The sequence below is a fragment of the Poeciliopsis prolifica genome, unplaced genomic scaffold, assembly GCF_027474105.1.
Source record: "Poeciliopsis prolifica strain line A6 unplaced genomic scaffold, Auburn_PproV2 SCAFFOLD091, whole genome shotgun sequence".
Taxonomy (NCBI): Eukaryota; Metazoa; Chordata; class Actinopteri; order Cyprinodontiformes; family Poeciliidae; genus Poeciliopsis; species Poeciliopsis prolifica.
In genome coordinates this window covers 860,829-875,165 of record NW_026562466.1, presented here as the reverse complement: position 1 = coordinate 875,165, position 14,337 = coordinate 860,829, and the positions used below count along the sequence as shown (strand labels likewise).

The window sequence follows — 14,337 nt, the reverse complement described above, 5'->3', positions numbered from 1 at the left end:
AGTTGAGTTTTACGCCACATTTGTTCTGCTCTGAGACAGAGTTGTCTTGCAGAACGAACTGTTTGTGCTTTTCTCCATGGAGATTTCTTCCTACCAGACACAACCTTTACTTTAATTGGAGCAATAGAATCAATGATATATGAAACTATAGACTGAAAATCATCTAACAACTGATCTACATCATTACAGCTTAAGGGTGAGGAGGAAGAATAGTTTGATTAAATGTTTCTGCTGTGTTTTCTGTGAAAGAACGTTTTGTGACAGTAGCTGTTTGTCCAAGTGGGTCAAAGAATAAAGAACCTTCAAAGATAACAGCGAAGTGATCCGACAGGGCGACATCAATTACAGAGACAATATTCACACACTTACTGATAACCAGGTCCAGTGTGTGTCCTTGAGTGTGTGTTGCCTGTTTAACATGTTGTGTTAAACCAAAATTTTCTAAAATATCAGAGAGCTTTTTTGCTCCTCTGTCTTGGGGTTTGTCCACATGAATGTTGAAATCACCAACAATTATTAAACAATCATAATCAATGCATATGAGAGAAAGAAGATCATTCAAGTCAGTAAAGAAATTTTTCACATATGCTGGTGTTTTGTATAAAGTTAGTGTCAAAGTTCGTTTGTAGCCTTTAACTTGAATTCCAAGATACTCAAAAGATGTGAAATGACCCAAAGAGATTTTACTACAATTAATGGTTTTCTTAAATATAGAAGCCACGCCTCCTCCTTTTTTATGTTTTCTATTCTCACTTAAAAAATTGTAGTCAAGAGGCACTGATTCAATTAGTCATTATCAATTTGGTCATTATCGTCATTCAACCATGTTTCTGTCAGAAACATAACATCAACATTATACTCAGTGATGAAATCATCAATTAATGAAGCTTTAGCACAGAGTGATCTGATATTTAAAAGAGCTACTTTAAGTGGCTTGGAGGCCAAAAGATTTTCAGTCTGAGGTTCCTTTAGGCAGGGGATCAGTCTGAGGTTTGAATTAGGACCGCTGTATTTCATATTTCTGGTTTTTGTAAATTCTCTTGTAGTGATCCGGACAGGTAATGTCCTGTTCTGCAGAACCCGGGGGCCAGACACATTCTGGATGGAGACAGGTGTAAAGATAATATCTGGTCCCCGGCCTCAGACCTCAGAAACGCAGAGTGATGGATCCTATGGGAAGTCAGGGGCAGGTGGACATCAGAGTATCGTCCATAACATTTCAGTGGAAAAACAAAAGTTCCAGATCCTTTTAATGCCATACAATATAGAAATATGGATGATATTTTTTAATAGACCTTTACATTGATTTATAGATTAATAGTTTTACTGTACAGAAATTACAAAGAACAAAGCTGGTAGTTGTTGCTGTTTCACGGTGTAGAGGGAAACTGCCATCTTTGCAAACAGAAAAGGAAGCAGCTTGAACAGCGGACCAATCAGGTGAGTTCAGGGTCGGGTCTGAGAGTGTGGAAGAACAGGAAGACCAAATGCAGAGCAGCAAAATATGCAGAGCAGCAAAATATTGCAAACAGCTTTGTGGAACGAGCAAAGGAAAAGTCTGTTTCTTTGGCCAGCTCTCTGACCATGTTACCAGAATAAAGTGTGGTACAATAAATAAAAACATGAACGTGAACCTATTGTTCAGTTATTATTATAATAATTAAATAATGCTAATAATGATCAGAAACAGACATTTTAATACAGATGTAAAAATCAGTGCATATACAGTTCTATGTAATTATAGTTGTACTGCTGGTATGAAGAAAAACAAACTGCAGCCAATGCTTCAAGAGAAAAGCAGATAACATTAAGGGAAGCCTTTTGACATTGGGCCTTACTTTACTCAATTAGTCAGAAGGCCAATAATTTTATGTCTAAGTTATGCAATTTGTAATTAAAGTACACATGAAAAAATTGATTGAGCTCAAACAATCACAACGGGAAACATCCATCTAAATAGAAAGACAAATAAGATAGTACAATCAAAAAGAAACAGGAGCAAGACAACCCCAATTTCCATGGCAAAATTACTGGAGATGATTGGGGAAAATAAATATCTTGATGTTCACAACAGACTGAACTGCAGATGCAACAATCAATTCATCAACAAGACAACAAAGGGAAACCGTTATTATTGACAAAGCTTAGGTCCTTTAGTGTTTGCAACCAAATGCTGCATGTTTTCTAGATGTCTGTTGAGAATTCATTCTCTTTTGTAATCATCTGTTGGGGTAGGAAGTTGGCAACATGAGAGTCAGGAACATAAAAAGGTCAGAAAATATATGTAGCTGAGATCAAATCATCACTAAATGTTTCCTTCTTGTTGTTCCAGGTTTGATCGTCAGAGCTCATATCGTGATGAACAAACCAGGTTCTTAGTGAATCTGTTCTGTGCAGCAGCAGAGAGAGAACAGCAGACAGGAGAGAAGATGCTGGACACGTTAACATCAGTCTGTAGATATCAAACTATTTTCGGTTATAATAATAAATCTCAGAGTGACTTCCTGCTGGATCTGTACTCCCAGCTGAAGGACAGAGAGACTAAATCAGGTCTGAGTCTCCTTCCATCATTACAGTCAGTTTTCCAATCAGCTCCTGAAGTCTGGATCATAAAGCTCTCAGAGAGAAAGACCTCCATCCTCCTGGAAGTGCTGAAACTCCAACCAGAGAAGAAACCAGTGGAGCTGACAGACTGCTCACATGGAGAGAGTGAAGTGAGGAGTTTCCTGCAGTGTCTGCCTTTTATCTCTCAGCTCAGGTACAGACATTATGTTCATATTACTGATTTACTTATTCAATAACCTTTTAGTTTTCACTAAATATCTTCAATATTTAAAAATCATCCTCAACATGGGGATGTTTTTATGCTGTTATATATATTCCATGTTATATTCACACATTTAGACTTTATTCACTTGGAGTTTTAATCCAGTTTCATTATAAATGGATCCATTGTTGTAGAAAACTCTTAGGATACTCAGCTGTTTGTTGTTGTTGTTTCATTCATTTCTCACGAGTGACATCTGCTGTGAGGATCTTCTCACTCAAATCTGTGAAGTACAAAATTCCAAGACTGAGGTCCAGACAAATGTCAGGGAGCAAAAAGATCTTTAATACATCTGCAGATGGAGAGCAAAAATACATTAGGCGAAAATCATTCTGCTCTAACAAACTCAGAGTTTTAGAGTTGCTTTATTCACCTTTCTCTGCTAACAGAGGCGGGGACTCAATCTTTGAAGACCAAACAAAAGAAACAAAGGCAAACAGATGGAACAGTTCAACCTGACACACTCATTCACTATCATGTCTACTGGATGTGAAAACTAAACACTCCATCTCCATGCAGGGAAAAACAGCAAGTTCCCAAATAACCCGTCTGGGGAACTTCAACAGACACATCTTGTTCATTTAGTTTGTACACCTTCTGCAGCTGCACGAAAAAAACATACTGACTATGCTACTGTATGATGCAAATAAAAGATTTTCTCTGGAAAGAAAAATCTACTTCACAAATCATATTTCCAAACATATTATTACATAGTTGGTTATACTGTGAGTATCTCACAATAACGTTTTCATCTATCTGACATATTGAACCCAATTTAACTGAGCTGAATCATCCTGCAGTCGGCTGTGAGCCCAGCTTGTGTTTTCTTTGATCTTCTGCACTGAGTTGACTATATAGTTAATAGTTTTTGTAATGGTAAGCAAACTAAGCCAGAACCCAAAACACAGCCAACACAGGAGAAAGTTAAATCAGAAGTTTTAATGACAAAAAATAATAATTTCGATGGGACTGAACGGGGTGGGAAAAAATGAGCAGATAAGGGAGGAGGGGTCCCCAGGGGACAGGGATCCAGCCGGGGGTGGGACGAAGTAGGATGACAGGACAACAGACAGTCTTGGGGGCTCAGAGAACAAACAGACCACAGGGGCAAAGTCCACAAACCAGAGACGGAGTAGAGAGACGATCCAGGGTCATGCACAGGAGAGCAACAGGCACAGATAATCCAGCAAACAGCAAGCAGGAGGCAGGGTCGGCGACAGGCAGGGTTCTTTAACAGGAGATCAGAGTACTTTCAGTAGCCGAAGGACAAGGCAGAATCTAAGGTCAAAAAACAGGCAGGATCAGTAAACCAGAAAACTCCTTGGGACATGAAACAATGGCTTGAAAGCTGTGACAAGGGCAACAGACGATCTCGCACTGAGCCGGAGAAAATCAGCTGTATAAATAGGGAGCAGCACAGTGCAGGTAAGAGTGATGAGCAATCAGCGCAGAAGGTGGAGCAGAAACGCTGAAGTCATGACAAGTTTTAGTATCTTAGAAGTGCAGTGATGGTTGGCATCATTTCAGAGTTCTCCCAGTTTGGGAGATTTGTTCTGTTTTGTCGGTTCCATGTCAGCATCTGCTGATGAAAAATACTCTTCTCAAAGGTCGGTACCAAAGAACCTCCAACGACCCAGAGATCAGATGAGGCTTTTATTTTGAAAAGCGACTTTGAAGCAGTGGCGTGTCCAATGTGACGCGAGGCATCGTTTGTTGGCCAGGTGACTTTCAGGAGAAGACACAAGCATGGAAGTCGGGCTTCATGTGACCCGACGCTTTTAACTCTGAACAGAACCGGATCCTGGATCCAGATGCTCCATCGCCATGACTACAGGCTGATTGGATTCTGATCAGGAGATCAATTCACAGAGAGAAACTGAAAACCTTTGGTTGCTCAGATTATCATCATCCTACTGGAGATTTTCTCTGAGTCAGAATCCAAACAGGTCATTTTATTCCAGCCGAGGTTTAGAATGTTGACCATGATGAAAGGTCAAAGTTCAACAGTCATTCTTAGTTTTCTCAGTGACCTTTCATATATACATATATAAACCTGGATGTGTTATTATCTCTGTAAGTTGTTTGTAAGTCTGTTAATGAACCAAGTGAACATTTTAATCTGTCTTGCTGCTCTGTGGATTATATTTTTCTGTCTTAATCTGAGTTTGAACATTTAGTTTCAGACGTTTCATCTGGTTGTTGGTCTGATTGTAAAAACTGATTGTGTTCACATGAGCAGCTCCACACTTTTAGTTTAGACGGTTGAGTCTGGAAGATCAGATAATTATAATCAAACATGTAGAAGATGTGATTTCATCACATAGAGGAGAGACAAGATGGAGTCCATCAGCAGTGTGTGGTTGTATTGATGCAGCTGAGATCAAATCATCACTAAATGTTTCCTTCTTGTTGTTCCAGGTTTGATCTTTGGAGCTCAGATCCTGATGAACAAACCAGGTTCTTAGTGAATCTGTTCAGTGCAGCAGCAGAGAGAGAACAGCAGACAGGAGAGAAGATGCTGGAAACGTTAACATCAGTCTGTGGAGATGAATTAACAGGTTATGATGATGATGATGATGACAGTTTAAAATGTCGCCTTGACTTCCTGCTGGATCTGTACTCTCAGCTGAAGGACAGAGAGACTAAATCAGGTCTGAGTCTCCTTCCATCATTACAGTCAGTTTTCCAATCAGCTCCTGAAGTCTGGATCATAAAGCTCTCAGAGAGAAAGACCTCCATCCTCCTGGAAGTGCTGAAACTCCAACCAGAGAAGGTAGCAGTGATGCTGACAGACTGCTCACATGGAGAGAGTGAAGTGAGGAGTTTCCTGCAGTGTCTGCCTTTTATCTCTCAGCTCTGGTACAGTCACTTTTTTACTATCATAGAAAATAAATAATATAGTACTGTTAATCTGTAAAACTTTTAATTTTAGCAACAAAAAATTTAGCAGCCATGATTCTTCCATGTTTGATATGAATTTTCTCTACATTTTCACACATTCTTTAAATCTCCTTCATAGTTTAGAGGAAAATGTAATCTGTTGACATCAATATATTTGTTTGATAGTTTTATTCACTGATTATCTTTGAGTTTCGTCTTTCTGTCCAGGAGTTCTGTTCACTGCACTTTCGTTTTATTTCCCAGTAAACCACCAGGATGTGATCTCATGTTTATGAGTTTCTAGATGTTGTTAGTTCAGCTTCAGGTTATTCATTTTCTTCCTGCTTTAGCAGAACCGACTCCAGTCTGAATGAAGGTTGAGTGTTTTCAGGTTCCTCTTCCAGTCCATCCTCTCTAACTCCTCCCTCGCAAGCTTGCTTGCATGCTGGCTGGAAGAAGAATATATTTCAGTTTCACTGAACAGCTTTTAAACTCAACATGAGGAAAACAGACGATGTAACATTGAGCTGCATTTGAACTTGTGACTGCAGTGAACTTTACTGAGAGTGATGAAGATCCTAGCAGCTTCATAGAGAACAACACATTAGGATGAGACACACCAAGGAGTCTTCATCACTTTGTGTCTCCAGCTGCAGATGTTGAGCAGCAGAACTGAGATTTATATGTGAAATGAGGATCAAGGTGAAGCTTTAGCTGCTGTTGTTCATGAGATGAAGAGAAGTTTTGGTCGATTCTCTCATGTTTGGTTTTATTTTGAATGTTTTAGTTGAAAATCCTGAAATCCCAGAGAGGATGATAACTGAGAGATGTGAAGCACAGGATCAGAGTTTGAGTTGAGAGTCAGTAACAGCTGCTCTGATCAAACATGTAGAAGATGTGATTTCATCACATAGAGGAGAGACAAGATGGAGTCCATCAGCAGTGTGTGGTTGTATTGATGCAGCTCAGATCAAATCATCACTAAATGTTTCCTTCTTGTTGTTCCAGGTTTGATCTTTGGAGCTCAGATCCTGATGAACAAACCAGGTTCTTAGTGAATCTGTTCTGTGCAGCAGCAGAGAGAGAACAGCAGACAGGAGAGAAGATGCTGGACATGTTAACATCTGTGAAGATGAATTAACAGGTTATGATGATGATGATGATGATGACAGTTTAAAATGTCGCCTTGACTTCCTGCTGGATCTGTACTCCCAGATGAAGGACAGAGAGACTAAATCAGGTCTGAGTCTCCTTCCATCATTAAAGTCAGTTTTCCAATCAGCTCCTTTATTGTGGACCATAAAGCTCTCAGAGAGAAAGACCTCCATCCTCCTGGAAGTGATGAAACTCCAACCAGAGAAGAAACCAGTGGAGCTGACAGACTGCTCACATGGAGAGAGTGAAGTGAGGAGTTTCCTGCAGTGTCTGCCTTTTATCTCTCAGCTCTGGTACAGACATTATATTTCATTTTACTGATTTACTTATTCAATAACCTTTTAGTTTTCACTAAATATCTTGAAAATTGAAAAATCATCATCAACATGGGGATGTTTTTATGCTATTATATATTTTCCCTGTTATATTCACACATTTAGACTTTATTCACTTGGAGTTTTAATCCAGTTTCATTATAAATGGATCCATTGTTGTAGAAAACTCTTAGGATACTCAGCTGTTTGTTGTTGTTGTTTCATTCATTTCTCACGAGTGACTTCTGCTGTGAGGATCTTCTCACTCAAATCATTCTTCAAAACATATTATTACATACAGTCATATGAAAAAGTTTGGGCACCCTCATTAATCTTTATTATTTTTATTTCTAAATATTTGGGTGTTTGCAACAGCTATCTCAGTTTGATATATCTAATAACTGATGTACACAGTTATATTTCAGTACTGAAATGAGGTTTATTGTACTAATAGAAAATGGGCAATATGCATAAAAACAAAATGTGACAGGTGCAAAATTTTGAGTACCCTTATCATTTAATTGATTTGAATACTCCTAACTACTTTTCACTGACTTACTGAAACACAAAATTGGTTTGGCAACCTCATTAAGCTTTGAACTTCATAGCCAGGTGTATCCAATCATGAGAAAAGGTATTTAAGGTGGCCGATTGCAAGTTGTTCTCCAGTCTGGATCTCCTATGAAGAGTGGCATCATGGGCACATCAAAACAACTCTCAAATGATCTAAAAACAAAGATTGTTCAACAAAGTTGTTTAGGGGAAAGATACAAAAAGTTATCTCAGAGATTTAAACTGTCAGTTTCCACTGTGAGGAAATGGAAGACCACAGGGACAGTACATGTTAAACCCATTCTGTGGCAGGCCAAGAAAAATATCAGAGAGGCAGAGAAGAAGAATGGTGAGAACTGTGGAGGACAACCCACAGACCACCTCCAAAGACCTGCAGCATCATCTTGCTGCAGATGGTGTCACTGTGTATCGTTCAACAATTCAGCGCACTTTGCACAAAGAGAAGTTGTATGGGAGAGTGATGCGACGGAAGCCTTTTCTGCAAGCACGCCACAAATGGAGTCGCTTGAGCTCTGCAAAAGCACATTTGGACAAGCCAGCTTCATTTTGGAATAAGGTCCTGTGGACTGATGAAACAAAGATTAAGTTGTTTGGTCATAAAAAAAGGCGTTATGCATGGCGGCAAAAAAACACAGCGTTCCAGGAAAAACACTTGCTACCCACTGTGAAATTTGGTGGAGGTTCCATCATGCTTTGGGGCTGTGTGGCCAATGCTGGTACTGGGAATATTGTTAAAATTGAGGGTCGCATGGATTCCACTCAATATCAACAGATTCTTGAGAGTAATGTTCAAGAATCAGTTATGAAGTTGAAGCTACGCCGGGGATGGATATTTCAGCAAGACAATGATCCAAAACACCGCTCCAAATCTACTCAGGCATTCATGCAGAAAAACAATTACAATGTTCTGGAATGGCCATCCCAATCCCCAGACCTGAATATTATTGAACATCTGTGGGATGATTTGAAGCGGGCTGTCCATGCTCGGTGACCATGAAACTTAACTGAACTGGAATTGTTTTGCAAAGAAGAATGGTCAAAAATCCCTTCATCCAGGATCCAGGAACTCATTAGAAGCTACCGGAAGCGACTAGAGGCTGTTATTGTTGCAAAAGGAGGATCTACTAAATATTAATGTCGCTTTTCTGTTGAGGTGCACCTGTCAAATTTTGTGTTTATGTGTACTGCACATTTTCTTGTAGTCCAATAAACCTCATTTCAATATTCAAATTTTACTGTGTCTATAAGTCATTGGTTATATCAAACTGAAATAGTTATTGCAAACATCCAAATATTTAGAGATGAAAATAATTTAGATTAATAGGGGTGCCCAAACTTTTTCATATGACTGTAGTTGGGCCTGCAGTATCTAACAATAACGTTTTCATCTATCTGACATTTGGTCCATTGAACCCAATTTAACTGAGCTGAATCATCCTGCAGTCGGCTGTGAGCTGAGCTTGTGTTTTCTTTGATCTTCTGCACTGAGTTGACTATAAAGATAATAGTTTTAGTATCTTAGAAGTGCAGTGATGGTTGGCATCATTTCAGAGTTCTCCCAGTTTGGGGAGATTTGTTCTGTTTTGTCGGTTCCATGTCAGCATCTGCTGATGAAAAATACTCTTCTCAAAGGTCGGTACCAAAGTACCTCCAACGACCCAGAAAGCAGTACGGCTGGTGATGCTTTTATTTTGAAAAGCGACTTTGAAGCAGTGGCGTGTCCAATGTGACGCGAGGCATCGTTTGTTGGCCAGGTGACTTTCAGGAGAAGACACAAGCATGGAAGTCGGGCTTCATGTGACCCGACGCTTTTAACTCTGAACAGAACCGGATCCTGGATCCAGATGCTCCATCGCCATGACTACAGGCTGATTGGATTCTGATCAGGAGATCAATTCACAGAGAGAAACTGAAAACCTTTGGTTGCTCAGATTATCATCATCCTACTGGAGATTTTCTCTGAATCAGAATCCAAACAGGTCATTTTATTCCAGCCGAGGTTTAGAATGTTGACTATGATGAAAGGTCAAAGTTCAACAGTCATTCTTAGTTTTCTCAGTGACCTTTCTGTATACATATATAAACCTGAATGTGTCATTATCTCTGTAAGTTGTTTGTAGGTCTGTTAATAAAACCAAGTGAACATGTTAATCCTACTTGCTGCTCTCTGGATTATATTTTTCTGTCTTAATCTGAGTTTGAACATTTAGTTTCAGACGTTTCATCTGGTTGTTGGTCTGATTGTAAAAACTGATTGTGTTCACATGAGCAGCTCCACACTTTTAGTTTAGACGGTTGAGTCTGGAAGATCAGATAATTATAATCAAACATGTAGAAGATGTGATTTCATCACATAGAGGAGAGACAAGATGGAGTCCATCAGCAGTGTGTGGTTGTATTGATGCAGCTCAGATCAAATCATCACTAAATGTTTCCTTCTTGTTGTTCCAGGTTTGATCATCAGAGCTCATATCGTGATGAACAAACCAGGTTCTTAGTGAATCTGTTCTGTGCAGCAGCAGAGAGAGAACAGCAGACAGGAGAGAAGATGCTGGAAACGTTAACATCAGTCTGTAGATATCAAACATTCCCTTCATATTATAGTACTAAATCTCAGAGAGGCTTCCTGTTGGATCTGTACTCCCAGCTGAAGGACAGAGAGACTAAATCAGGTCTGAGTCTCCTTCCATCATTACAGTCAGTTTTCCAATCAGCTCCTGAAGTCTGGATCATAAAGCTCTCAGAGAGAAAGACCTCCATCCTCCTGGAAGTGCTGAAACTCCAACCAGAGAAGAAACCAGTGGAGCTGACAGACTGCTCACATGGAGAGAGTGAAGTGAGGAGTTTCCTGCAGTGTCTGCCTTTTATCTCTCAGCTCAGGTACAGACATTATGTTCATATTACTGATTTACTTATTCAATAACCTTTTAGTTTTCACTAAATATCTTCAATATTTAAAAATCATCCTCAACATGGGGATGTTTTTATGCTATTATATCTATTCCCTGTTATATTCACACATTGAGACTTTATTCACTTGGAGTTTTAATCCAGTTTCATTATGAATGGATCCATTTGTGGAGAAAACTCTTAGGATACTCAGCTGTTTGTTGTTGTTTCATTCATTTCTCACTAGTGACATCTGCTGTTTCACTGTAACTGTGACAATCTTCTCACTCAAATCCTATTTCCAAACATATTATTACATAGTTGGTTATATTGTGAGTATCTCACAATAACGTTTTCATCTATCTGACATTTGGTCCTTTGCACCCAATTTAACTGAGCTGAATCATCCTGCAGTCGGCTGTGAGCTGAGCTTGTGTTTTCTTTGATCTTCTGCACTGAGTTGACTATAAAGATAATAGTTTTAGTATCTTAGAAGTGCAGTGATGGTTGGCATCATTTCAGAGTTCTCCCAGTTTGGGGAGATTTGTTCTGTTTTGTCGGTTCCATGTCAGCATCTGCTGATGAAAAATACTCTTCTCAAAGGTCGGTACCAAAGAACCTCCAACGACCCAGAGATCAGATGAGGCTTTTATTTTGAAAAGCGACTTTGAAGCAGTGGCGTGTCCAATGTGACGCGAGGCATCGTTTGTTGGCCAGGTGACTTTCAGGAGAAGACACAAGCATGGAAGTCGGGCTTCATGTGACCCGACGCTTTTAACTCTGAACAGAACCGGATCCTGGATCCAGATGCTCCATCGCCATGACTACAGGCTGATTGGATTCTGATCAGGAGATCAATTCACAGAGAGAAACTGAAAACCTTTGGTTGCTCAGATTATCATCATCCTACTGGAGATTTTCTCTGAGTCAGAATCCAAACAGGTCATTTTATTCCAGCCGAGGTTTAGAATGTTGACTATGATGAAAGGTCAAAGTTCAACAGTCATTCTTAGTTTTCTCAGTGACCTTTCATATATACATATATAAACCTGGATGTGTTATTATCTCTGTAAGTTGTTTGTAAGTCTGTTAATGAACCAAGTGAACATTTTAATCTGTCTTGCTGCTCTGTGGATTATATTTTTCTGTCTTAATCTGAGTTTGAACATTTAGTTTCAGACGTTTCATCTGGTTGTTGGTGTGATTGTAAAAACTGATTGTGTTCACATGAGCAGCTCCACACTTTTAGTTTAGACGGTTGAGTCTGGAAGATCAGATAATTATAATCAAACATGTAGAAGATGTGATTTCATCACATAGAGGAGAGACAAGATGGAGTCCATCAGCAGTGTGTGGTTGTATTGATGCAGCTGAGATCAAATCATCACTAAATGTTTCCTTCTTGTTGTTCCAGGTTTGATCTTCAGAGCTCATATCGTGATGAACAAACCAGGTTCTTAGTGAATCTGTTCTGTGCAGCAGCAGAGAGAGAACAGCAGACAGGAGAGAAGATGCTGGACACGTTAACATCAGTCTGCAGATATAAAACATTCCCCTTATGTTACGGTGGTAAAGATCAGGTTGACTTCCTGCTGGATCTGTACTCCCAGCTGAAGGACAGGGAGACTAAATCAGGTCTGAGTCTCCTTCCATCATTACAGTCAGTTTTCCAATCAGCTCCTAAAGTCTGGATCATAGACCTCTCAGAGAGAAAGACCTCCATCCTCCTGGAAGTGATGAAACTCCAACCAGAGAAGAAACCAGTGGAGCTGACAGACTGCTCACATGGAGAGAGTGAAGTGAGGAGTTTCCTGCAGTGTCTGCCTTTTATCTCACAGCTCAGGTACAGACATTATATTTCATTTTCTAGATGTAAATATTGAAGAACATTTGAGTTCGTATCAAAAGTCTTGAATATTCATAAATATCATCAACAGGGTTATTTTGTGTATATCATACTTTGATATTTACTAAATATTTTATGAACACATTTAGACTTTATGAACATGGATTCATCTTCCGGTTACTTCCTAATTGGTGACATTTCAGGAAAAATCATTGTTGTCATTGTGTTTCAGGTTTGTTTCAGATGAGTTCAGTTTCTGGATTATCATCATGAAGTAATTATAAATCTATAGTCGCTTTGTTAAACAGAGATACAGTTTATTGTAGAAACCTGAAAAAATGCAGTTTATCAAAGAATAATTTACGGCCTCAGAGCGATGACTTTTGTTAAAATGAATCATGAGAACTATTCGTAGGAACGTTCATCAATTCCAGCTTGTTCCTTCTGGGTCTTATAGAACAAGTTGGGTCAACATGGACCTGGAATGTTCATGGTTCAGAAGAACAGGAAGAGTAAAAATAGTTGAATGTTTTATCGTTTGTCTGTGGAAGAAAGTTCTTCAGAAAACCCCAGAAGACCAAGTGTCCTTGGTTAGTGTGGAAACTAGCTTATTAAGTCACATACTGCTGTTTTTCAGCAGTATGTGAAAAACAAGAGAGGATCTCCAACATTGTCCTGAAAACATTTCATTTATATTAATCCAGATTAAGCAGCTCCTAACAGCTCATGTATCAAAACAAGAAACAAATGTTTAGAACTGAAATGTTTCTCTCTTGATCTGATGACACATAGGAAACTAATAAGCAGTGTTTGTTTAAATTTATTTGGATTCAAGCTGACGCAAAGTAAAAGGAAATGCATAAAGTACTAATTTCTCCTAATGTGACAATAAAAGAAGAATAATTGCTCATTGATGTGAGCCATCATGCACATAGACCAATAAGTAAACAGCTACAATGAAGCAGCTGGTGATTTCTGAGGGGGTTTGATGATTTATGAGGCCCAAAGAGCCAGAAGATCAAATCTGCAACAGGCCTCCATGCAGAAGTGATTCACTTCATCCAGGACGCAGGAGCTTCATCAACTCGCTCAGTTCACAGTGGCACATGGCGAGTTGTAGAGGAATGATGTGAGGAAAGACGGGCCAATGCTTTTTGGTGGTGGAGATTGTTAGGCTTTTGCAGAGCTGGTTTGAAAAGGGCAAAGTGTTTTCAACAGACAAGGTTTTTCTCATGAAAATCCCAGTTTATCATGTGGGATTTGGTTGCAAACCTGTGGGGCAGGACCTCTTGGTGTGTCGCTTCATGAAGGGGGGATGAACTAAGTTATATCTGATTGTAAAACTTGATTGTGTTCACATGAGCAGCTCCACACTTTTAGTTTAGATGTTTGAGCATGTTGAAGATGTAATTTCATCACATAGAGGAGAGACAAGATGGAGTCCATCAGCAGTGTGTGGTTGTATTGATGCAGCTCAGATCAAATCATCACTAAATGTTTCCTTCTTGTTGTTCCAGGTTTAATCTTTGGAGCTCAGATCCTGATGACCAAACCAGGTTCTTAGTGAATCTGTTCTGTGCAGCAGCAGAGAGAGAACAGCAGACAGGAGAGAAGATACTGGACATGTTAACATCAGTCTGTAGATATGAAACATTCCCTTCATATTCTAGTGCAAAATCTCAGAGTGACTTCCTGCTGGATCTGTACTCCCAGCTGAAGGACAGAGAGACTAAATCAGGTCTGAGTCTCCTTCCATCATTACAGTCAGTTTTCCAATCAGCTCCTGAAGTCTGGATCATAAAGCTCTCAGAGAGAAAGACCTCCATCCTCCTGGAAGTGCTGAAACTCCAACC

The 14,337-nt window shown here is 39.5% G+C and overlaps 1 protein-coding gene across 1 annotated transcript in view; it reads left to right on the top strand.

The window, feature by feature from the left end:
* LOC129353465 (uncharacterized) overlaps window positions 1–14,337 on the top strand; it is a 33,395-nt gene that overhangs the window by 7,362 nt on the left and 11,696 nt on the right. Inside the window, exons 5-9 of the mRNA XM_055022813.1 lie at window positions 2,333–2,758; window positions 5,246–5,686; window positions 6,781–7,155; window positions 10,201–10,629; window positions 12,053–12,481. Coding sequence (XP_054878788.1) covers window positions 2,333–2,758; window positions 5,246–5,686; window positions 6,781–7,155; window positions 10,201–10,629; window positions 12,053–12,481 — 2,100 coding nt within the window. The remainder of the gene's footprint in view (window positions 1–2,332; window positions 2,759–5,245; window positions 5,687–6,780; window positions 7,156–10,200; window positions 10,630–12,052; window positions 12,482–14,337) is intronic.